General features: G+C 46.4%; 1 protein-coding gene across 6 annotated transcripts in view; it reads left to right on the top strand.

Annotated features, from left to right (window-relative positions):
• Positions 1-24,833, top strand: part of LOC140715202 (LIM domain-binding protein 1) — a 94,506-nt gene that overhangs the window by 27,020 nt on the left and 42,653 nt on the right. Inside the window, exon 2 of one of the 6 annotated variants that reach the window (XM_073027058.1) lies at positions 3,624-3,752. The exons of 2 other annotated variants lie outside the window; for them this stretch is intronic. Coding sequence is in view for 1 of the 4 variants with exons in the window: in XM_073027053.1 (XP_072883154.1) it covers positions 7,990-8,014 (25 nt within the window). In the remaining 3 variants the exon portion in view is untranslated. Of the gene's footprint in view, positions 1-3,623; positions 3,753-7,898; positions 8,015-18,586; positions 18,739-18,965; positions 19,118-24,833 lie in introns of those variants that run through there. 3 more of the 6 variants (XM_073027053.1, XM_073027057.1, XM_073027056.1) reach the window with 3 other exon arrangements.

The raw sequence follows: 24,833 nt of genomic DNA, 5'->3' as shown, positions 1-24,833 counted from the left end.
ATATGCTCAATTGCACCATTACTGGTCTGATCAACCTTCTGTCTTTGTCTACAACAGCAGAGACATCTTCTTTCAATTGTCTGGGAGCCTGGTGAGAGCACCCCTGGGATATTGCAGCTCGCTCTGGTCCACGACCTAAGAAAGATTATACAGTACTTGGGGTGAAGGCTTACCAGACAGATTTCTGAGATGGTGGGTTTGTCAGGAAGAGGAGTGATTATGTGTAAGCACACAAAGTTCCTCCATCTTTTAAAACACTACTTGCCTCCTCTTTAAATACCACCATGTTTCAGCCTCCGTGATCCACTGGTAGAGACTTCCAGAGAGCCATTTCTCTTGAGCTGAGGAGCTCAAGAACACGCCAGCTGCTCCCTCAAAGGGTGAGAGTCAAAGAGCAATACAGTACAGATGCAGGCCCTTTGGCCCAACCAGTCCATGCTGTCCCCCTGCCCACTCAGCTAGTCCCAATTACCCGTGCTTAGCCCATATCTCAACAGGTCACTCCCCTCCACGTACTTCTTCAAGGACAGTATTGTACCTGCCTCAACCATTTCCTCGGGCAGCTTGTTCCAAATACTCAGCACCCTCTGTTACTTCTTGGGGACATTTTAAATCTTTTTACTCTTACCCTAACCTACACCCCTGGTTTTGGAGTCCTTTCCCCTGGGGAAAACACTGTTACAATCTATGCCTCTCATTACTTCAAACACTTCCACAAGGTCGCCCTTCATTCTCCTACATTCCAAGGAATGAAGACCAAGCCAGCCTCTCCCTATAACTCATATGCCCTCTGTTGCTGGCAACATCCTTGTAAGTCTTCACTGCACTCCTTCCAATCTTCCGAACCATGTCTTTCCTCTAACAGGGTGACCAGAACTGTACACTGTGGTCTCAGTGAGGCCTCACCAATGTGTTTTTAAAAAAAACTGCAAATTAATGTCCCAACTCAGTGCCCTGACTGACGAAGGCCAGTGTGACAAAATGTCTTTATCACCACACTGTCTACCTGTAACACCGCTTTCAATGAACTTGTACTGTCAGGTCCATTACACTCTGTGGTACCCGCCATTCAGTATCATGTCAAAGTGATTGTCACTATATACATGCCTGCACAGGTGCAAACATAACTTCCTTGCAGCAGCTTTGCAAGTACATAACAGCCTAAAAGCAGCATTCACAAGAAAAACATAAATGATTTTTTAACTAGAAGACTCAATTAGAACAACAAAAATGTCCATTTTAGAGTCATGTGGTGAATGTATTGTGAAGCTGTAGTAATTAGGGTTGTTTCAGGAACCAAATGGCTGTAGGGAAGTAGCTGTTCTTGAACCTGGTGGTGTAGGGCATCTCCTGCCCAATGGTAGTTGTGAGATGGCATGGCCCGGATGCTGGGGATCCTTGATGGATGTTGCCTCCTGTAGATATGACTTTGCATCCGCAAAGGAAACAGCATTATGAAGGACCCCATGCACCCCTCATACAATCTCTTCTCCCTCCTGCCGTCTGGGAAAAGGCTCCAAAGGTTTTGTGCTCTCACGACCAGACTATGTAACAGTTTCTTCCCCCAAGCTATCAGACTCCTCAATACCCAGAGCCTGGACTGACATCTTGCCCTACTGTCCTGTTTATTATTTATTGTAATGCCTGCACTGTTCTTGTGCACTTTATGCAGTCCTGTGTAGGTCTGTAGTCTAGTATAGCTTTCTGTGTTTTTTTAAATTACATAGTTCAGTCTAGTTTTTTGTACTGTGTTATGAAACACCATGGTCCTGAAAAACGTTGTCTCATTTTTACTATGTACTGTACCAGCAGTTATGGTCAAAATGACAATAAAAGTTGACTTGACTTGACTTGATGATGGGGAGGGATGTGCCAGTGATGTACTGGGCAGAGTCTACTGCTCTCTGCAGCTTCTTGCATTCCTACACATTCAGGTGCCATACCAGATCACGATGCCACCATCGTGCTGTGCAGCAGATTGTGATATCTTCATCTAATTAGATAGGGATTGATCTTTTACCTTGGGACAATTTCCTGCACTAACCTTCAGTTCCCGCATTACCTAAAAATCTATCAATGTCTGCTTGTTACTTGAAGTTCTGTGGGCAGTCTGGTTGCCTCACTATAGGAAGGACGTGGAAGCTTTAGAGAGGGTGCAGAGGAGACTTGGCAGGATGCTACCTGCATTAGAGAGGTTAGGATAGGTTGAGTGAGCATGAGAGGGGATGATAGAGGTGAACAAAATGATAAGGAGCATACACAGAGTGCAGAGCAATCACTTTTCTCCCAGAGAAGCGATGGCCAATACCAGATGACATCTGTTTAAGGCAGGTGGAGGAAAGTTTAGGGAACATGTCAGAGGTAGTGTGTGGTTTTTTTTTTACACAGAGTGGGGGTGTGTTCCTGGAATGCACTGCTGGGTCGGAGGTAGAGGCAGATACATTAGGGACATTTTAAAAGAGTCTTGGATAGGCACATGGATGGAAGCAAAAGGGAGGGTTGTGGGCTGTGTAGGCGGGAATGATAGATTGATCGTGAAGTTGTTTAAAAGGTCGGCACAACACAGAGGGCTGAAGGGCCTGTATGGTGCTGTACTGTTCTTTGGTTGTACTCAGTAAGGATGGGTTAGCAATTACAGTGAGTCACTACCCCCGGCAAAAACACTTCCACCATAGGTGGACAGTGATCCCTAGTTCTGAACCTCCAGCCAGGAGAGTATTGACTCATGGAGACAGCTGGAGAAGCTGGAAATGGAGCAGAGCCCTTTGGGGAAACCGGTTGCTCATTGCAGTCAGTTCCCAAGGCAACGCCATGCGGTAGACAAGCTAAAGCCCTGTACTGTCGGTTTAGCTTCAAGCTATACTCTGTAATCATAAGCACAAGATTCTGCAGATGCTGCAAATCTTGAGCAACACACACAAAACGTTGGAGGAACTCAGCATGTTAGGCAGCAGCTATGGAAATGAATAAACAGTTGACATATTGTGCATCACCAGAGTGGGACAGAAACCAGAATGAGATGGTGGGGGGAGGAGAAAGGAGTACAAACTGGCAGATGATGGGTGAACGACAAACACAAAGTCTGCAGATGCTGGAAATCCAAAGCAACGCACACAAACTGCTGGAGGAACTCATCTATGGAAAAGGGTAAACAATTGATGTTTCGGGCTGAGACCCTTCTTCAGGATTGAGAAGGAAGGGGGAAGATGCCAGAATAAAAGGGTGGGGTGGGACCAGATTGTGGTGAGGGAATGAAGTGAGAAAATGGAGGTGATAAGTGGAAGAGATAAAGGGATAAAGAGAAAGGGATAAAGAGATAAAGAGAAAAAGGAATCTGCTAGGAGAGGACAGTGGACCATGGAAAACAGGGAAGAAGGGGAAGCCAGAGAGAGATGGTGGGCTGATGAGGAGAAGAGAAGGTGTGACAGGGGAACCAGAATAGGAATTGGAAAAAAGAAAGGAGGAGAGAAATTGGAGAAATTGATGTTGAAGCCATCAGGTTGGAGTCTACCCAGATGATATGAGCTGTGGCTCCTGCAATCTGAGGAGTCGGACAGCATCTATGAGTTCATCAAGATGGAAGGTCTCAGGCTGAAATGTCGACTGTTTATTCCCCTTCATAGATGCTTCCTGACAGACAGAGTTCCCCTGGCATTTTATGCATGTTTGGGAACCATGTCAGTATCTAATATGACGTGAAGTGGCAGTTGTGAAGGGATAGCTGGGTGCATCCACAGTCCAGGGAAAATAAGGTAGGTGTTGAGAGGGGTTGTTGTCGGGGGGGACGGGGGCTGTGTTGTTACGGTGTACAGTGGATGAGTGGTATGGTGGGAAGCGTGGGGTTAGGGAGGCAGTGGGTTAGCTGGTATGAAGATGCTGTGGACGGGTGAGGTGGAGAGAGAACGTGATGCGGAGTGTGTGGGAATTATCTCTGGAATGTGGTGGGATGCCTCGGGTCTTTTCCTGGGCGGGCAACATTCTGCAAGTGGGATGGTCGGGAGCTGCAATGTGAAGAAGCTGGCTCTCTGAAATTATTTGTCAGAGATAGGATCTTCGAATCAGAGATTTAGGGCAGAGATTAATTACCCAACTGCTACAGCTGCACAATTGGGCCCCAGTTACCATGGAGACAAACGTGCTGGTGTTCATTGAGGTGAACTCTCTATTTCCTCTGTTCTGTTTTAGAATGTGATCCGCCCCTCCCTCTCATTTATTTAGTTGTCTCTCTCAGTTTAATTTCTACCCTCTGTGCTCTTTGCTGAGCCGATCTCCAGCCACCCTGTGGAAGGGGAGGGCACTTGTCACCAGCTGAGCCTGCCTCATCTTCCTCCGAGCTCAGCGGGCAGCTCCCCCTTAGCCTGAGCCGTAAGGTTGCAGGTTCAAATCCCGGTTTGGAGGCAAACGCAGTGTGGACTTTTCCAGCGCTGTGCAACGCAAACATTAACCAGTGGAAGGGATACCCTGAAGAGAAGCAGTGAGTTCTCCCTGAGGGTCCTGGCCAAGCAGTTGTCTCCCAATCATCAGCGTCATAGAGCGCTATTATAATACATGAGGCCATGCAGACCTGAGGGTCGATGCTGACTTCAAGTACGTTGGACTTTTTCTCTTCAGCCCTGCAGATTATTGTTCTGCCAAGCATTGTGGCCATGCCACGTTGGTACCGGAGTGCCCACAAAGGCACTTGCAGGCTGCCCCCAGCGTGTCCTCAGGTGTGTTAGTTGTTTTAACACAAAACAACTGTATGTTTCACTGTATGTTTGGATGTACACATGATAAATATGAATGTGAATATGAATCTAAATTATTTTCATTTAATCACCAATCTGGCTCCCTGCTGATCACTTACCAGTTATGAACCACACCACCTCCCCCCCCCCCCCCCCCCCCAGTTCCTCCCTTCCTGCCCGTAGCTGCACTGCCCCCCCCCCCCAGTTCCTCCCTTCCTGCCCGTAGCTGCACTGCCCCCCCCCCCCCACTGTATCTATTGCTCATTTACTTAAGCCCATCACCCCTACGGGGGTTATAGGCCACTGACAGCAACTCACACGGGTCCTGGGCCAGTCTTTCAAGTTGTCCCCAAGTGTAGCCCATCTTCAAAGATCCTTCTTCTCCCAGGGATGAGGTCTTTGGAGCTCTGGTTGCTGTTTCTGTAGCTCTGGGTTTTTAAGGGAGGGATTTGCTCAGCCCTCCTCCTTTCGCAGCCAAGCTTGGGACTGTCCATGGCGCAGTTTGAATCTTTCGCCCTTGGTCCTGAACAAAGTAATGTTGCAGCTCTGTAAACCCTTGGTTAGACCACTCCTGGCTTATTGGTTCATTGCTGGTCATTTTAGGAAGGATGTGGAAGCTTTAGAGAGGCTGCAGAGGAGATTTACCAGGATTCTGCCTGGATTAGAGAGCATATTTTATGAGGATAGGTTGAGGAAGCTAGGGTTTTTCTCTTTGGAGTGAAAGATCATGAGAGGTGACTTGAAAGAGAGGAGTATATAATGATTTAGAGGCATAGATCGAGTGGACAGCCAGCACTTTTTTGCCACAGGCAACTGTGGAGACCAAGGCATTGGGTATATTTAAAGTAGAGGTTGATAGATTGATCAGAGCATGAAGGAGTACAGGGAGAAGGCAGGGGTTTGGGACTGTGAGGGAAATGGACCAGCCGTGATGAAATGACGACGCAGTGGAGACGGTGTGAATGGAATGGAGGAACACAGAGAGAGGGGATTAAGCAAGGGAATGTGGTGATTGTGTCTTTTGATTTGGGGGGGAAAAGGTGGCTGAGTAGGTAATGGTTCCATTGAGCAAAACAGCCTGGATACAGTCCATGTTCACCACGGAGCTGGTGCCAATTTCTTGTGTTTGGTCCGTATCGCTCTAAAACCTGCCCCTACATGTACCTGTCCAAGTGCTTCTTAAATGATACCAGTTTACCTCAACCACTTCCTCTCATTCCATACACTCACCGTCCTGAAAACATGGTCTCTCAGGCCTCCCTTTCATATCTTTCACCTCTCGCTGTAATTCTCTACACCCTGGTTTTGGGGAAAATACTGATACCATCCACCTTATCCATGCCTCCCCTAATTTTAAAAGCCTCTATAAGATCACTCCTCATGCTCTTACATTCCAGAGAAAAAAAGATCTGGCCTGGACAACTTCTCCCTAAAACTCTCCTACAATTCTGTCCTGACAATGTTCTTGTACATCTTTTCTGCACTCTTTCTTATAATAGGGTGACCAAGACTTTCGACACTACTCCAAACTTTGGCCTTACTAATCACTTCTACAGCTATAACATAAATGTCCCAACTCCTATAACCATATAACAATTACAGCACAGAAACTGGCCATCTCAGTCCGTGCCGAACGCTTACTCTCACCTAGTCCCACCGACCTGCACTCAGCCCATAACCCTCCATTCCTTTCCTGTCCATATACCTATCCAATTTTACTTTAAATGACAATATCGAACCTGCCTCTACCACTTCTACTGGAAGCTCGTTCCTTACAGCTACCACTCTGAGTAAAGAAATTCCACCTCGTGTTACCCCTAAACTTCCGCCCCTTAAGTCTCAACTCATGTCCTCTTGTTTGAATCTCCCCTACTCTCAATGGACAAAGCCTATCCACGCCAACTCTATCTATCTCCATCATAAATTAAATACCTCTATCGTCCCCCCTCAACCTTCTACGCTCCAAAGAATAAAGACCTAACTTGTTCAACCTTTCTCTGTAACTTAGGTGCTGAAACCCAGGTACCATTCTAGTAAATCTTCTCTGTACTCTCTCTATTTTGTTGACATCTTTCCTATAATTAGGTGACCAGAACTGTACACAATACTCCAAATTTGGTCTCATCAATGCCTTGTACAATTTTAACATTACATCCCAACTCCTATACTCAATGCTCTGAATTATAAAGGCCAGCATACCAAAAGCTTTCTTCACCACCCTATCCACATGAGATTCCACCTTCAGGGAACTATGCACCATTATTGCTAGATCACTCTGTTCTACTGCATTCTTCAATGCCCTACCATTTACCATGTATGTCCTATTTTGATTAGTCCTACCAAAATGTAGCACCTCACACTTATCAGCAATAAACTCCATCTGCCATCTTTCAGCCCACTCTTCTAACTGGCCTAAATCTCTCTGCAAGCTTTGAAAACCTACTTCATTATCCACAACGCCACCTATCTTAGTATCATCTGCATACTTACTAATCCAATTTACCACCCCGTCATCCAGATCATTAATGTATATGACAGACAACATTAGACCCAGTACAGATCCCTGAGGCACACCACTAGTCACCGGCCTCCAACCTGACAAACATATGCCCTCTCTCCCGCCGTGACACCGTTTTCAATAAAGCATAACTTGACTCCTAGATCTCTCTGTTACTTTCCACCCCCTAGTACCCTTCCATTCATAGTACAAGTCCATTATTGGTTTGGCTTTCCAAAATGCACTACCTCAGAATCAGAATCGGGTTGAATATCACCAGCATATGTCATGAAATTTATCGTCTTTGCGGCAGCAGTACATTGCAACGAGGCTGTCCTGGTTCTGTGCGAGAGAGGCTCTGCGGTGTGATCCTGCTGTTATCAGCAGCATGCCAGGCGTTTGTGGTTTTCCTGAGGACGCCTGTGAGGAGTCGTATCCGCCCCTGGAGGCCACCTTCTCCTCCCCCCCCCCCATTCTTGCTTTATCAAGCCGCCTCAGTGGTGGGCAGACTGATCTGACATCAGCTCTTCTTCCTTTGGGGTCCCCTCCCCAGGCAGTTGGTCCAATGCTGGCGGAGAAACTCGGCCACCCCTCCCTTTTGCGCCCCACCCTACGCTGCCCAACACACAACGGTTGGAGCAGGAGGAAGTGACCTACACTTGCTCATCCCAAGCGCAGGCTTGATCCTGGGCAAAACAGCATCACATCCCTCCAGTTCTGAAACCACCTCGGCTTTCAGTAAGAGGGAGAGTGTGGAAGGGAGTGATGGAAGAGCAAATTGGGGAGCAAGGTACGTAACCAGCTTGGAACCTCCCAGCTCCCCCCACCCCACTGCTCTGCGGTTGGTACTGAGCTTACTGAGGCCCAGCCTCAGGCCGTGCTAGAACGAGAGGCTGAACAAACTTGGGTTGTTTTCTCTGAGCGGCGGAGGCTGAGGGAAGATCCGATGGAGGTTTATAAGATTATGCGAGGCATAATAGACATTATCTCTTTCCAAGGGTTGAAATTTCAGAGGGTAAGCATATAAAGTATGAGGGGGGTAATTTTGAAGGAGAGATGAGGGGGAATGTTTTTATACAGAGAGTGCTGGGTGTCTGGAATGTGCTGTCGGGTGGTGGTAGAGGCAGATACGTTAGAGACTTTTGACAGACACACAAATAGGCACATGAACATGAGGAAAGTGGGTAGGCACAAGAGGCTGGTTAACCATTTGATTACTAATTTAATTGGTCCTGCACAGTGTTGTGGGCCAAAGGGCCTGCTCCTATGCTGTACTGTTCTGTGTGAGAACAGCCATGAGCTAGGGGCTGTGTGAGTTTCAGTGGGACGTTTGACTCGAGTGGGCTCATAGCCGGCTAACGTGCAAACTGCTGGACTCTTCATTCCAGAGGCTTCAGGGACTTCTGGTAAAATGGACTTCTGTTGACACCTTTACGGGGGTAGAGTAAAAAACGTTGCTGTGCATGCTATCCGGACAACTCAATCCATCACATTGAGGTAACACGAGGGAATAAACAGTGACAAGATAACGATTAACCTTGTCACGCCTACATCAAGACAGTCAATTCGTTGTTTGTGTCAACGTATCAGCATGGTCCAAGGATGTGCTGGAGGCAGCTTGCAAAGTGCCAACATAGTCTGCTCACAGTTCACTAACCCTAACTCTAATCCGTGTGTCTTTGGAATGTGGAAGGTAAACCGGAGTGCCAGGAGGAAATCCGTGGAGTCACGGGGAGAATGTACAAACTCCTTGTAGACAGCGGCAGGAATTGAACCCCTATTGCTGGCGCTGTAAAGCGTTAGTCGCTGTGCTACCATGCTGAACTAATACAGAATAAAGAGTTACTGGAAAGTTATAGTGTAGACAGAACAATAAGGTGCAAAGCCACAACAGGGTAGATTTTGAGGTCAAGTGTCCACCTTATCGTACGAGGAGACCATTTAATAAACAGCATGATAGTTAGTTTCAAATCAAGAGGAACTTAAGTTCCATTAGTGGAATAATCCAGAGTTTAGAATGGTTAGAATAGTCCTGGTGACCATGAAACTAATGGATTATTGTAAATAGCACAGCGCTTTACAGTACCAGTGACCCGGGTCCAATTCCTGTCGCTGTCTGTAAGGAGTCTGTACATTCTCCCCATGACTGCGTGAGTTCAAGCTGTCTTGAAATAGATTTCAAGCTAGTTGTGTCAAAACGTCTTAGTGGTCCCTGAACAACAGTTCAAGGAGGTGTCTCACTGCCACCCTCTAAAGGGCAATTAGAGATAGAAAATAAACATTGGCCTCAACAGCAATACCTACGTCCTTCAAATGAATTCAGAGAAGCGATCTCCTCTCCTCTTGTAATACACATAAATGCTGGAGGAATTCAGCAGGTCAGGCAGGCAGCAGTCGACGTTTCGGGCTGAGGCCCTTCTTCATCCTCACCAGTCTTGTTTGTGTTTCCTCTCCTCTTGTCTTTGGCATGGTCTTGGAGATGAATACATCAGAATCAGGTTTAATATCACTGGCATACGTCGTGAAATTTGTTAACTTTGCGGCAGCGGTACATTGCAATACATGATAATAGAAAGAAAAAACTGAATTACAGTAAGAGTGTGTATATGTGTGTGAGAGTGTAAATAAGTTTTGCAAAAAATAGAAATTAAAAAATTAGTGAGGTAGTGTTCGTAGGTTCAATGTCCATTCAGAAATTGGATGGCAGAGGGGCGTTGTTGGGTTCTTTGAGTAACTTCCATCTTTCGGTTATGCTCATCCTAGACCAGTGCTCACTCTGGTGATGCTCAGACAACCCACTATAGTCCTTCAACTCTGCTTCACATTCCCATTCGGATATGTCCATACATGGCCTCCACCACTGCCATGATGAGGCCAAACTCCGGTTGGGGGAGCAACACCTCATATACCGTCTGGGTAGTCTCCGGCCCCTTGGTATGAACATCGAATTCTCCAACTTCTGGTAATTCCCTCCCTCTCCCTTACCCCATCCCACTTTCACTCTGCCTCCTCTTCTAGCTGCCTATCACCTCTCTCATGATTCTGCCACCTTCTACTACCCATAGTGCTTTCCCCTTACATTCCTTCTTCACCTCTCCGGCCTATCCCCTCCCCCAACCCTTCATCTTTCCTCTGATTGGTTTTCCACCCTCCCCCCCCCCACCTTCTTTATAGGCCCCCTCCTTCAGTCCTGACGAAGGGTCTCGGCCCGAAACGTTGACTGCTCATTTCAACGGATGCTGCCCGACCTGCTGAGGCCATCCAGCTTGTTTGTACGTGTTGATTTGACCACAGCATCTGCAGTGTACTTTGTGTCCACTATAGTCCTGCTGGGTACCCGCAGAGCTTGACTCTGTAACCCCTGTGGAACAGTACACATTAGAGCAATTCTTTATACAGTCAGAAAGTTTGCTTACAAGCCTTCGTTTATTTACTCATTCCTACTGAGTGATCTGGACGTTAATGACAGGATTTATTACCCATCCCTAGAGAAGATGGGGTGAGCCACTACCTGGAACTACTTCAGCACCTTTGGGGAGGGTTCTCCCACTGTGCTGTTGGGGAAGGAGTTTCAGGGTTCGGCGACAAGGGAAGAATGCCGATGCATTTCCAAAGTGGAATGGAGTGTGAGTTGAAAGTGAAATTGCAGGCAGTGGTGTTTCTTGCTCTCGCTAACGGGGGCGGTGGTGGGTTTGGTAGGTATTGGGTGAGTAGCAGTGCGCAGCTCAGCCACTGTGTGCCGGCAAAGCTGGGAGGAAGCGTTTAGGACAGTGGATGGGTTGCCGATGAAATGGGCTGCTGTTTTTAAAGACTAGCTTTGTCACACGTACATCGAAACATACAGTGAATTGGATTGTTCATGCCAGCGACCAACACGGCCAGAGGATGTGCTGGGGGCAGCCCGCAAGTGTCGCCACGCTTCTGGCGCCAGCATGGCGTGCCCACAGCTTAATAACCCTGACCTGTACGTCTTTGGAATGTGGGAGGAAACATCCGATCACAGGGAGAACGCACAAATTCCTTATAATAGATGCAGGAATCAGCGCTGTAAAGCAATATGCCAAATGTTCTGCTATTGTGCTGCCAACTTATTTCTGGATGATGTTAAGCATTTTCAGAGTTGCAGTTCTTCAGGCAGACACATCGTCTCATCAAGTTCCCAGGGCTGAAGTGTCTAATACCGGAGAGTACGCATTGTAGGTGAGAGGGGGTAGGTTCAGAGGGAATGTGAGGGCTAAATTTTTTACTCAGAGAGTGGTGGATGCCTGGAATGCACTGCCTGGTTTGGTGGTAGAGGCAAATACATTAGAGGTTTTTAAGAGACATTTGGATAGGCACATGGATGTGAGGAAGTAGGAGGGATTCGTGTTCGGGTGTTTTTAATTTGCTTTTTAGCTGGTTGGGCTGTTCCTGTGCCCTACTGTTCTATGCTCCTGACTTCTGCATTGTAGATGGTGGAAGAGGTTTAGGGTGCCAGTATCTCCCCGTCTCCAAGCCGTTACAGTAGATGAGTGACAGTCATTATAACCTACAGTTTCCTAAAGCTATCTTGACTGTACATCTGACTATTCTTTCATTCCTCTGTCTTTCCTGTGTCTGCTCTGACAGTGAAACTTTCAGTTGAGACGTCTTCCTTTTTCCTGAACTGTGGTTTCCCTTGTGCCACAATTATCAGAGCCCTCAACCACACCTCTTCTATCTCCTGTGCCTCTGCTCTCACCCCACTTGCATGGAGCAAAAATAAAATTCCCCTGCTCCTCACCTGCCACCGTACCAGACTTTAGATTTCTTTGTCTTTGACAATTTCCACCACCTTTAATGAGATGCCTTCCTTTTTCCTTTCAGTGTTTCGGAGGGAGTGTTCCCTCACAACTCCTGGGTCCATTCTCTCTGTAAACCTCTTCCCTTAATGCAACACTTTCCCAAGCAACCACAGACAGGCAACACAAGTCTTCTTCCCCGTCCCTTTCTCCTTTCCAGTTGAAACCACTGTTCTCTTTAATTCTTTCAGTCTGGAGATCTCTGTGTGGTGTCCACAGTATAGTCTCCTCCACACTTGAGAAACGCAGCAATGATCAAGACGACTGCTTGCTCAAGCACCTGTCCGTCTGTGACCAATGTATACGCTCAGGGTACAACACCTGATCTTCGGGCAGGTTGCAGCTTTCTGGAAGCAACATCAAACTCAACGTGCTTTCACTTTTTGTGTCAACACTGGCTATAAAATCATAAGTCCATAAGATATCGGAGCAAAATTAGGCCAGTCACTCTTTTAAGTTTGCTATCCAATCGTGGCCTTAAAAAAAAATAATTCTCCCACCTTCTACCCATAACCCCAACACCTTTACTGATCAAGAATTTATCACCAGCCCTGTGAACCCCACCACACTGATGCCCCAGCACCTGTATTACCTCCTCGGTCCAGTACACTGCTGTCCCCTCTTTTGTATGAGTCACTGGGCCAACTCTTGAGACCATAAGACATTCAGGCCATTCAGCCCACAAGTCTACTGGCATTCTGTTATTATCCCTGTCAACCCTATTCTCTTGCCTTCTCCCCCATAACCTTCAACACACTTACTAATCAAGAATCTAGCAAAATCTGCTTTGATATACCCAATCACTTGGCCTCCGTAGCTGTCTGTGGCTAAGAATTCCATAGATTCACCATCCTTTGACTAAAGAAATTCCTCCTAGTCTCCTTTCTATTCTGAGGCTGTGCCCTCTAATCTTACTCTCCCCCACGATAGTAACAGCCTGTCCATGTCCACTATATCTCGGACTCTCACTTTGGTCCGTTCTCCACCATTAATATGAATGTGGACTTTCTCTCTGTGCTATCACTTTCCGGGTTTCTCCTTTTGGTTTTAGTCTCTGACCCACTTCACGACGGTATCGTGTTCCTTTGCCTGTTGTTTGTGTCTCTACCCGACCTCATTAATCTGTCAGCCAGAAAAGCCACACCAAGCCTGGCCTCGACCTCTTTGCCATATCTGTCCTTACCCCCATCTTCAAGCTAGTCAGGATCCCACTCTCAGAATCAGGATTATTTTCACTGACTTGTGCCATGAGATTTGTTGTTTTGTAGCAACAATACAGTGAAGTACAAAAACATTACTGTTACAATCCAGAAATACAGTATGTTAAAAATAATGAGTGCAAAAAGAGCAAAATAATTGTATGGAACAGGACCTTCTGGTCCTTTGAGCTACACCGCCCGGCATTCCCCCATTTAATCCCAGCCTAATCACGGGACAATTTACAATGGCCAATGAACCTACCATCTGGTGCATCTTTGGACTGTCAGAGGAAACCCACATGGACATGGGGAGAGCGTACAAACTCCTTATAGGAATTGAACCTAGGTCTCTGGTACTGTAAACCGTGGTGCTATGAGGTGGTGATAATGGGTTCGTGGACCTTTCAGAAATCTGATGATGGAGGGGAAGAAGCTATTGCTAAAACGAGTGTTTGTCCTCTGGCTCCTGTACCTCCTCCCTGAAGGTAATAACGACAAGTGCCTACAGAGGATATGACAATGCTTCATGATGGATGGTCCCTGTTTGAGGAATCTCCTTTTGAAGATGCCCTGGACGCTGAGGAGGCTAGTGCTCATGATGGAGCTGGCTGAGTTTGCAACCTTCTGCACCTTTATCTGATCCTTTGCAATGGAGCCTTCGTAGCAGGTGGCAATGCAACCTGGCAGGGTGCACTGTACCGTACATCTGTAGAAATTTGCTAGAGTCCTTGGTGACGTACCAAATCCACTCAAACTGACTGATCTACTTGAGGGGTTTTTTTTTAAAACCTTTTTACTGATTTTTATTTCTTTCAGTGCTGTGCTGACACTGTATCTCACACCCTGTTCCCATTGACCCACCCGGACTCTGTGTCCCGGAATACCTGCACTTTAAAACTCTGTGGCCTTGTACCTCATGCTTGAGAGTCCCTAAATGTAATGCCACCGATGGTAGTGTTGGTACCTTCACCCTGCCTGGCTCTGAGTGCAGGACTCCCCTTTCAGTATCTCCCGCTTCTGCTGGTCACCCGCTGTGGTATCTACTCACACAGCATGATTACGCCACATCACTGTGTGAAATGTCTTGGGGAATTTTGTATGATGTTGAGGCTACACTTAATCTGTGAATCTGCTGGAGTTGTTTGTTGTGTCTGGTGCTCCTGACGCAGGCCTCCTCTACATCGGCGAGACAGATCATAAACAGGGAGGGGCTATCTCGTTGAGCACCTCCGCACCATCTGCTACAAGTGGGACTTCCTGGGGGCCAAGTGTTTTAATTCTGATTCCCATTCTGACACATCGATCCATGGCCTCCTCAGGGTGGAGAAGCAACACCTTATATTCCATCTGGTACCCTCCAACCTGATGGCATGAATATCAATTTTTCCTTCTGATAAACAAATCCACCCCCCCATTACCCACTCTGACCTTCTACTCTTCTCACCTGCCTATTACTACCCCCCCCCCCCCCCGGGTGCCCTCCTCCTTCCCTTTCTCCTATCAGATTCTTTCTTCTCCCCTTAATCATTTGCACCCACCAGGCTTCACCTACCACCTTCCAGCTAGCCTCTTACCCCTCCACCCACCTTTTTATCCTTGCGTCTTCCCCCTTCCTTCTCAGTCCCGAAGAAGGGTCTGGGGACTGAAACATCGACTGTTTATTCATTTCCATGGATGCTGCCTGACTTGCTGAGTTCCACCGGCGTTTTGTGTGTTTTCTTTGATGTTGAAGGTACCATTTCAATTAAGGTCATTGTAGAGGACCAGCTGCAATTTACACCTAATAGGCAAATTACTATTTCTTAGATTAGTGGTTGTCTATAAATCCAGAGGTCAATGCAGGAAATGAGAAATCATTCTTCTCTTCTTTTAATGATTGCTTTGTTGGTTTAGTGTGTGAAGGGTGAGAGAGGGTGTAATTTTTTCTGTTTCTATGGTAATGTTGTAATATGATTGTGGGTTGCATGTTAATGTTGACAGACCTTGTCTGGTCTTTGTAGTGAGCCACTCTGTCTCCCTGCTTCAACTTGGACCATTGTTTGAACTTTTAGTCATTTGACCAAACACCTGCTGTTGTTTAACAGGTCTTGTTTAACATTCACTCCCATAAAATAACTTGGGCATATTGCTCATTTAAGTGTAGTACTTAACTGCATGTTTTTGCTGAGCTGTGTTGGCAACATGGAAGCATCTCTGTTTAAGCTCACAACCTTACCATAAAGCTGACCTGCCCAGCTTCCTGTTGCAAGTATAACACCCACACACAAAGTTCTGGAGGAACTCGGCAGGTCAGGCAGCATCAACGCAAATGAATAAATGCTCGGCTTTTCGGGCCGGGAGTCTTTGTCAGGACAGTAAAGATGCCAAAATACAAAGGTGTGGGGGCGGAATGGAAGGAGGACAAGCTTAGAAGGTGATGGGTGGAGCCAGGTGGCTGGGGGAGAGAGGATGAAGTAAGAAGCTGGGAGGTGATAGGTGGTAAAGGTGAAGGGCTGCAGAAGAAAGAGTCTGCTGCATGTACGCACTGGGCAGCGGTGTCTTCCTCGACATGCAGCATGGGGGTGTGAAAGGGCAGTGCAGTGATTGGTGTCATCACTGATCCAATCCTGCCCACCACCATTTTGTACTTTGAGCAATAGCTGTTTATCTCTGACAAGGGAGTGGAGATTGTGGGGTGAGGGGAACAGCTAATGAATAGAATCGTAGAGGTATAGAGTTATAAAAGCAACAAAGCAGTCCCTTCAGACCACCCAGTCCCTGACAACCATTTGATCCATTCTAAAACTTTTCTGTCCTTGGGTGAAAGAAAAATGGAGGGCAGTGTGGGAGGGAAGGGTTAGATTGATCTTGGAGTAGGTTAAATGGTCTGTACTGTATCGCACCGTTCTGTGTTTTATATCCAAGTCTCTTCCAACTGTTGTCTTTGTACCTGCCTCAACTACTCCCTCTTATACCCTCCAGAGCAGGGGTTCCCAGCCTTTTTTATGCCATGGATCAATACCATAAAGCCGGGTTAGGAATCTCTGCCGTAGATGAAGATGTTGCCCCTCAAGTCCCTTCCAAATATCTTACCTCTCATCTTACAGCAATGCCCTCCAAGTTTCTGATTCCCTTTCTGTGGGATTCAGTGTACATGTCCCTCCTGATTTTCTATACCTCTGCAGGATGCCCACTCAGTCTCCTCTGCTCCAATGAATAAAATCTTAAAGCTGCACAACCTCTCCCTCTGACAGCATCCTTATGAATCTTGTGTTTGCACTCTTTCTCGTTCTGTAACTGAACGGAAAGACGGGATTCCATTTTCCCATATTTCAAGCTGTGGGTGTTGGGAGTAGGGATGGAGAATCCCCAGTAAAATCTCATTGCCGCCCACATAGGAGATGAGAAGGTGCTGGTGGATATACGTCAAGGGGAATGCCGTAATAATCAGAACATGGCTGATCTGATGAATGCAGATTGGGAAGAGGTGACCATATTTGGGGAGCGGTGGGAATTTATTGGGGATACTCCATTCCCACTACCAACAGGAAAATGGCATCCTATTATGGGATAGCCTCTTTCCCGTCAGTTACAGAAAGCCATGAAATGTGCAGGACGTACAGGTATACATTGAAACATATGTTGTTTTGGATTAATAACCAACACAACCTGAGGAATGTGCTGGGGACAACCCACAAGTGTTGGCACACATTCCAGTGCCAACATAGCCTACTCACCATGTTCAGTAGAACTGCACAGCAACAGCAAAACAAGCCACTTGTCTCCCTTGATGGTCCTTGTGAGATGACACTTCTGAGTTGTCCCCGGGTAGTGGGCGGATACAGTTAAGAGTTGGGACGTTGGTGGATTCTGATGGGGTCACGATGAATGTAAGTCAATTTGGGGTGGTGTGAGTGGGATGTTGATCGTTTAATAGTTCTTTCTCCTACCCCGGTCAATCAATTCACATCACACTATTAACATCCAAAACACTACAAGGATCCCCGACTACCATTGTTCCCCAAGGTCCAGCACACACATCCTGAAGGAAGAACATCATCACTTTCTATTTAGTTAGTAGGATCACTCGGCTGATTTATTTTAAAAGGCTAGGTGATGAAGGAGAAGATAAAGAACAAATTGTGTCTCTGAACACGTTGCTGAATGCCTCATTGGCATTTTAATTTATCTTTAATTGCCCGATAAGTGCACAGCCTCAGTACTTTTCTAAAGACAACAAGTTCAGCTTTCATTTCATTTCTGACCCCTTGGCTCACATGACAGAAACATTCACAGTGGTTAAAAGATTTAAATGCCACAAATGTTAAAAATGAAAGTAGATGCTGATGCAGCCTTATTGGCAGGAATCAGTGAAAGTGTTCTTCACAGGGCACCATGAGCCGATTACTTCTCGACTCAAGTGCAAGAACATTATTTCACCAAGGTTTTTCCTGGTCAACGTGGTAAAACATCCCAAGAATAACGCACACAAAATGCTGGAGGATCTCAGCAGGTCAGGCAGCATCTATGGAAAGAGATAAAGAATCAACGTTTTGGGTCGAGATTCTTAGTCAGGATGTAGGGTCCCAAGGCTGTTTTTAGGAAATTGACACCAGGCCACTGAGTGATCACAAATTTCACAACATATGTCAGTGCTAATAATCTGATTCTGGCTTGTTTAAACTCAAGGTTCATGGAGGGAACCTCAGAACTTGGGGCAAACGCATTTGAGGATGGGACCACCAGCAATGGGGAGATTAAAACTGATGAGAACTGGGAATGGAGGAGTGGGGGAATGAAGGATCTCGTAGATGCTGTTTCTTCCAGCATTTTGTGTGTGTTGCTTTTGGATTTCAAACATCTGAGCAATATCTTGTGTTTATGACAGAGGAGGGTTGTAGGACAGGGCGAGGTTAAGGTGGGGACCAAGGAGCGATCTGAACTGCTTCCAAGGGTGCAAAAACACTGTTTACTCCTGCAGATCGCTGTGGTATTATCTCTACCAGCCTCTCTTTGTCTTGGAGTCAGTGTGGCAGATTGGGAAGTAGTCTGCCTCCCTCGGGGAGGGGGAAGGGAAGCGAGAGTTGATGATGGGGTGAGGGGAGGGGGTGGTTTTGGATGTGGGAAGCAAATTCTCCTAGGCCTTGGGTTCACCCTATTGTCTGTCCAGGAGCAGGGGGGAGGAGCCGCCCGTCTGCCACAAGCCTGTGTAATTCAGTGCAAACTGGGGCCACATAACACCAACACACACACACACACACACTGAGTCCGGGCTCCTGCACACGCTATTGTTGTTTGCCTGACAGCTGCCTGGCCCCGCACAGAACAAAAGGCTCAGCTCCTCGGCTAAGCAGAGAGGGCAGGCGTCCCAATTCACCGCAGGGCTTTGCTTTAAAGCAATAATAAACAAATAAGAATATATCACTGAAGTGGTTTGTTTTTCTGGCTGGGAGAGGGAGGGGGTTTCTCAGTTCCAGTCAGCCCTGGGTGTCCCCACTGGACCAGCTTCCGTGAAGGTAAAAAATAACCCCTCTTTTTTTAAAAAAAATATTACTCTCTCGTTGCTCTGTGTGTGTTTGTGTGTGGGCCTTGTGTCTGTGAGTGTTCGCACCTCACATTCTCGGGACTTTTGTTAACTTGCTGCAGTCAGCGCCGCTTTAACTGCGTTGAGGCGAGCGAGGCCCGGGGGCTGGAGCGGCCGAGGAGGTCCCCGGCCGGCCGTGGCTGTGGCTGTGGGGTGGGACGGGAAGGGGAAGGGGTGGTCTCACTGCGAAGGCCGAGGCCTGCCACACGCTCCAAGGGTTCGCCGAGCTCTTCCGCCGCCGCTTTCTCCCTCTCTTCCGCAAGTGTTCGGTTGCTGGCTGCAGCTGACCGTATGTTTGTGTGCAGGATGAGGTAAGCAGCAAAGCAAGGGTGTTAAAGTAAAATTTTTTAAAAAATACCCCCTCCGAGACCTGGGTAGTGAATGCCTGACAGTGATGGTCACGACAGGGATAGGGACAGAGAAGGGGGCGATTGTTCCTCCCACAACTGCTGACATGTGCTGTGTTCAGAGAGTTTTTGCCAACCTGATAATTTAATTTAAAATCTAGAATTGATGAAGAGTCTGTAACTGGGCATTGCAAGTGTAGTTTGGGGCCACGACTCCCATTGCTAACCCCAACCCCCCACCCCACTGCTCTCTGGTCATTTTGTGCTTGTCTCTCGTTTTATATTTCTTTCTGAAAGGTGCCTCAACTCTTACAAGTGTCCTGGCTAAGATCTGCTTTGGGGGTGTGTGTGTGGTTGTGGGTGGGGGGGGGGGGGTGTTTCATTGTTGCTTTGCTGTGTTGGGCAGTGTTTACCCTGAGTATGGCTGTGGGATTTCTCAAAGAAATGGGGAAAAAAAACCCACAATTTTATAGCACTTTTCACTTAACTTTTTTAAAACAAAAGCTGCCAAGTTGTTTTGTGGAATGATGTACTGTTTTCAAAATGCTGCGGCAGTCAATTTATGCACACTTAAGTCCCCACGAGGGTGTTGATTGTGGGGTAAAATCGGCCAGAATTCTGGAGAAACGATAAAAACAGTTTGAAGTTGTGCTGTGGATGTTTGAGTCTCTGTTGACATGCCAAGTCTTTTATTCTTTTTGTCCTTCTGATGTCATTTGAGATCTTGTGTTGATTGTGATGAAATTAGCTATGCTGTACTTTTTAAGAGAATGAGTGCGACATTAGGGGGAACCACTGCCTCGTAGATCCAGAGACCCAGATTCAATCCTGACCTCAAGTGCTGTCTGTGTGGAGTTTGCATGTTCTCCTTGTGACTGCTTGTTTCCCCAGGTACTTTGGTTACCTGCCAGATTCCAAAAATATGAACAAGAGGTTAATTGGTTATGGTAAATTACCCCAAGTAAAGGTTGTAAGTAGAGCCATGAGAGAGTTGGTGAGGAAATTTAACTGGAATTGATGTGATGTAAACAGGTACTTAATGCTTATTATGGATCAGTGGGCTGAATGGCCCATTTATGTGTAGCTTAACTCTATGACGAATAATCGTGTGTGTCTTGTTAAGACATTGATGCCTCCCTTTGTTTAATAATCGGGGGGGGGGGGTTTGCAAACCTTTGTGCAATTTCTTGAAGAAATGATTAAAACCTGAATTTTATGGCACTTTCCGCTTAACTTTTTAAAAGCAACAGCTGTAAGGTGTTTTATAGAATACTGTTCAGTTTTCAAAATGCAGCCACAGTTAATTTATGCAGATCAGAACCCCATAAGCAGCAACGTGTCATTGAACTTGGGACATTACTGGCTCAGGGCCTGTACTCACTGGAGTTTGGACGAATGAGGAGGGAGTTCATTGAAACCTACCGAATTTTGAAAGGCCTAGATAGAGAGGATGTGCGAAGGTTGTTTCAAATACTGGGAGAGTAGAGCCAGAGAGCACAGCTGTGGAATAGAAAGAACGGACATGAGGAGGAATTTCAGGAGCCAGGAGGTGGTGAATCTGTGGAATTCATTGCCACAGAAGGTGGTGGAGGCCATGTTATTGGGTATATTAAAATAGAGACTGATAGATTCTTGATCAATAGGACGTTAAAGGTTATGAGGAGAAGGCAGGAAAATGGGTTGAGAGGGATATTAATCAGCAGTGATAAACACTGAAACAAATTTGATAAGCTGAATGGCCTCATTTGTGTTCCTATGTCTTATGGTCTTTATGCTTGGCCTAGTGACTTGTACGAGAGTCTGGGCAGGAGTGTTTGGGCCTTGGGGCATTCCTGGGTCTGAAGAATCAGTGTGGGATGGCAATATCTCCTCCAAGTTCTCCATCAGCACAGGTGCACCACAAGGCCGTGTGCTTAGCTTCCTACTCTACTCATTTTACACTTATGACCGTGTGGCTAAGCACAGCTCCAATGCTGTGTTCAGACTTGCTGATGACACCACTTTTGTGGGCCGAGTCAAAGGTGGTGATGAATCAGCATTTAGGAGGGAAATTGAAAATCTGGCTGAGTGGTGCCGCAACAGCAATCTCTCACAATGCCAGTAAGACCAAAGAGCTGATTATTGAGTTCAGGAGAAGGAAACCAGAGGTCCATGAGCCAGTCCCTGATGGAGAATCAAAGGCGGAGAGGGTCAGCAACTTTAAATTCCTCAGTGTTATTATTTCAGAGGAGCCTGTCCTGGGCCCAGTACTCAAGTACAGTTATGAAGAAAGGACGACAACAGTTCTACTTCCTTGGGAGTTTGTGGAGATTTGGCATGACATTTAATACTTTGACAAACTTCTATAGATGTGTAGTGGAGAGTATATTGACTGACTGCATCACAGCTTGATATGGAAACACCAATCAATACCCTTCAAAGGAAAATTCTACAAGGACCCTCCCAAACATTAAACACATCTGTTGCAGGAAAGCAGCATCCATCATCAGGGACCACAACCCAGGACATGCTTTTTTTCTTGCTGCTTCCCACAGGAAGAAGGTACAGGAGCCTCAGGACCCACAACGCCAGGTTCAGCGACCATTATTACCTCTCAGCCATCAGGCTCTTGAACCGAAGGGGATAGCTTCACTTGCCCCATCACTGAATGTTCCCACAACCTATTGACTCACTCTCAAGGACTCTTCATCTCATGTTCTAAATATTATTTTTTTTTTTTCATTATTATTTCTCTTTGTATTTGCACAATTTGTTGTCTTCTGCTTTCTATTTGAACACCCAAGTTGGGTGGCCTTTCATTGATTATGTTATGGTTATTATTAACTTGCAGGTTGAGTTGGTGGTGATGAAGGCAAATGCAATGTTAGCATTTATTTCAAGAGGTCTAGAATGCAAGAGCAGGGATGAAATGCTGAGGCTTTATAAGATACTGGTGAGGCTTCACCTTAAGTATTGTGAACAGTTTTGGGCTCCTCATCTAAGAAAAGATATGCTGGCATTAGAGAGGGTTTGGAGAAGGTTCACAGGGATGATCCTGGGAATGAAAGGGTTACCGTACGTGGAACACTTGATAGCTCTGGGTGTGTACTCGCAGGAATTTAGAAGGGTGGGCGGAATCTCATTGAAACCTTTTGAATGTTGAAAGGCATAGACAGATGTGGAAAGGATGTTTCCCATGGTGGGAGAGTCTAGGACAAGAGGCACAACCTTAGGATTGAGGGGCGTCTATTTGAAACAGAGATGTGGAGAAATTTCTTTAGCCAGAGGGTGGTGAATTTGTGGAATTTGTTGCCACAGGCAGCTGTGGAGTCCAGGTTGTTGTGTGTATTTAAGGCAGAGCTTGATAGGTTCTTAATTAGGCTGGGAGAAGGGAGAAGGCCGGGAAGTGGGGCTGAGGAGGGGAAAAAAGGATCAGCCATGATTGAATTATGGAGCAGACTCGATGGGGCCCAATGACCTAATTCTGCTCCTATGTCTCATGGTCTTATTCCATAGAGTTATTGAGTACACCCAAAAGAAAATAAATCTCAAAGTTGTATATGGTGACATATATGTACTCGTGATAATTTGCTTTGGGGGTCACAGCGTTGATGAGGGCTTGGGGATTGGAATAGCCATTGAAGGATTACAAAGGGAAGGAGACCAAGAGATGCAAGTAATTTACTTTCAGTAGGTGTCCCAAGTTTGTGAAGAGCATATTGTCCTGGTTCATAGTCCAAGTTCCCTGCAGCAGCCTAAAAGTGGAGTGGTGGTGTTTCTGGACAGCCCTAACACTGAAACCATGAGTTGTTCTTGCTGGGATTGCCTGGGAACTGTTTGGCTTCACTGTGGGGTGAAAAGGGCGTGATTTTCAATTGTGCAACGCTAGGAAAGCTGCTTTGTATAATTGAATATCTAGGTGAATGTTGGTGAGCTTGATAGCTGTCACTTCCCGTGGAGAGGCAGTGCTGCCAACGACACAAGTTTTAATTTCGAACTGGGCAAGTGGGTAGCTTGAAGGTGCCTCTGCATGGAGAGCTTTCCGACTCTATCTTGGGTTACATATAGAGCAGCAACCAGATAAAACCACTTCAAATCCCTCCATTGCTTCCCAGAGCCACAGCAGGTAATCACATTGCTATTGGTGGGATCATGCTGTGCAGGAATTGGCTATGGAGCAACAGTTGCTTCACCTCATTGTTGCTACTGAACTTTGGAAAGTTCTGAAAGAGTTGGAAAAGGCACTGTAGAAATTGAGCCTTTCTGTCCCCGTCACCACTTCCAGGTGCCATAGAGATCTCTTCTTCCTCCACTAGTGGCCTCTTGCCCAGTGTTACCCACTGCACCAATGATGGCCATACCTTCAATTGCCTACACTCTGAGCTTTGGCAATCCTCACTATATGATCCTGGGAATTAAAGGTTTAATGTATGAGGGAGCGTTTGATGGCTCAGAGCCTGTACTCGCTGGAATTTAGAAGAATGGGGGGGGGGGTCTAATTGAAACCTATCAATTATTGAACGAATGAATGTGGAGAGGAATATTTCCTGAGAAAGAGAGAGAGAGTCTAGCGTCAGAGGGTACAGCCTCAAAATAGAAGGGCATCCCTTTCTAACAGAGATGAGGAACAATTTCTTTAGCTAGACTTTGGCAAATCTCTGGAATTCATTGTCACCGGTGATTGTGGAAGTCAAATCATTGGGTATAATTTAAAGCGGAGGTTCTAGGTTCTTGATTGGTAAGGTTGTCAAAAGTTTTGGGGAAGAGGCAGGAGAATAGGTTTGAAAGGGATAGTAAATCAGCCATGATGGAATGGCAGAGTGGATCAATGAGTTGAATAGCTTAATTTGGCTTCTATGTCTTATGGTCTGTTAAATCTCTGCCACTCTTCCCTCCTCCATTAAACCTGCCTCTAACCAAGCCCAGTGGCTTTCCTGTTAAGCAGCTTTTGGGTGGTATTTTGCCACCTTTATAGAAGTGTAGCTTTCCACTATCCTGGGCAAGGGGTGTGTCAGTGATCTGTCTCTCAAGAAGGTGCATAGAGCTATCTGTTGTGGTTTATACCTTATGCCAAGTTGGAGGTTTGAGTTGTGGAGAGGAATGGACCATCATCACCAGAGGAAGCCATGTCTTCAGCTGTCTTGTCCCCACAGAACATAATTCTCTGCCTAAATTCTTTCCTTCCGTAAGACCTCCCTCTTTGCCAGATCAGGATGTCATTGTAATATTCCCTTCTTCCAAACCAGTCTACATGGCTCACCACCAAAGTTCAATGACACTCATTAGAACTAAGGGGCGTTACAACTCTTCTCAGGGAAACGGACTGGGGTTAATGTCTCCTGCAGGATGAGATTTCTGGAGAAGGAGCAGAGGGTTTTTCTGGTTGGTCGGATTGACCGTGGCATGGATCGGTGGAACTGTTCTGTGAGATTTCTTTCGGCTGCATGCAATATTTTGTTAAAGTTCTCACTCATTGATTGTGCTGTTGCCTTTGAGTTAGAAGCTTGTGTATCTGACACCAGGCGGACACTCGCGATGCAGTACTGAGGGACCTTGTCCATATCTGAGGTCTGGTCGTTTGGAGAAGGCATTAAGTTGAGGCCCTCTCCGGGTGGCTGTCGTGATAAAGAACGGGGCAGTTTAATTCATTACTGCATTCGTGCACACCCTCAGGCTGAGGATGCTTTGCCTCCCTTCTGGT

This window comes from Hemitrygon akajei, chromosome 23, assembly GCF_048418815.1.
Source record: "Hemitrygon akajei chromosome 23, sHemAka1.3, whole genome shotgun sequence".
Classification (NCBI taxonomy): Eukaryota; Metazoa; Chordata; class Chondrichthyes; order Myliobatiformes; family Dasyatidae; genus Hemitrygon; species Hemitrygon akajei.
The sequence above is the reverse complement of the archived record's forward strand: the minus strand, read 5'-3'. Positions and strand labels throughout refer to the sequence as shown.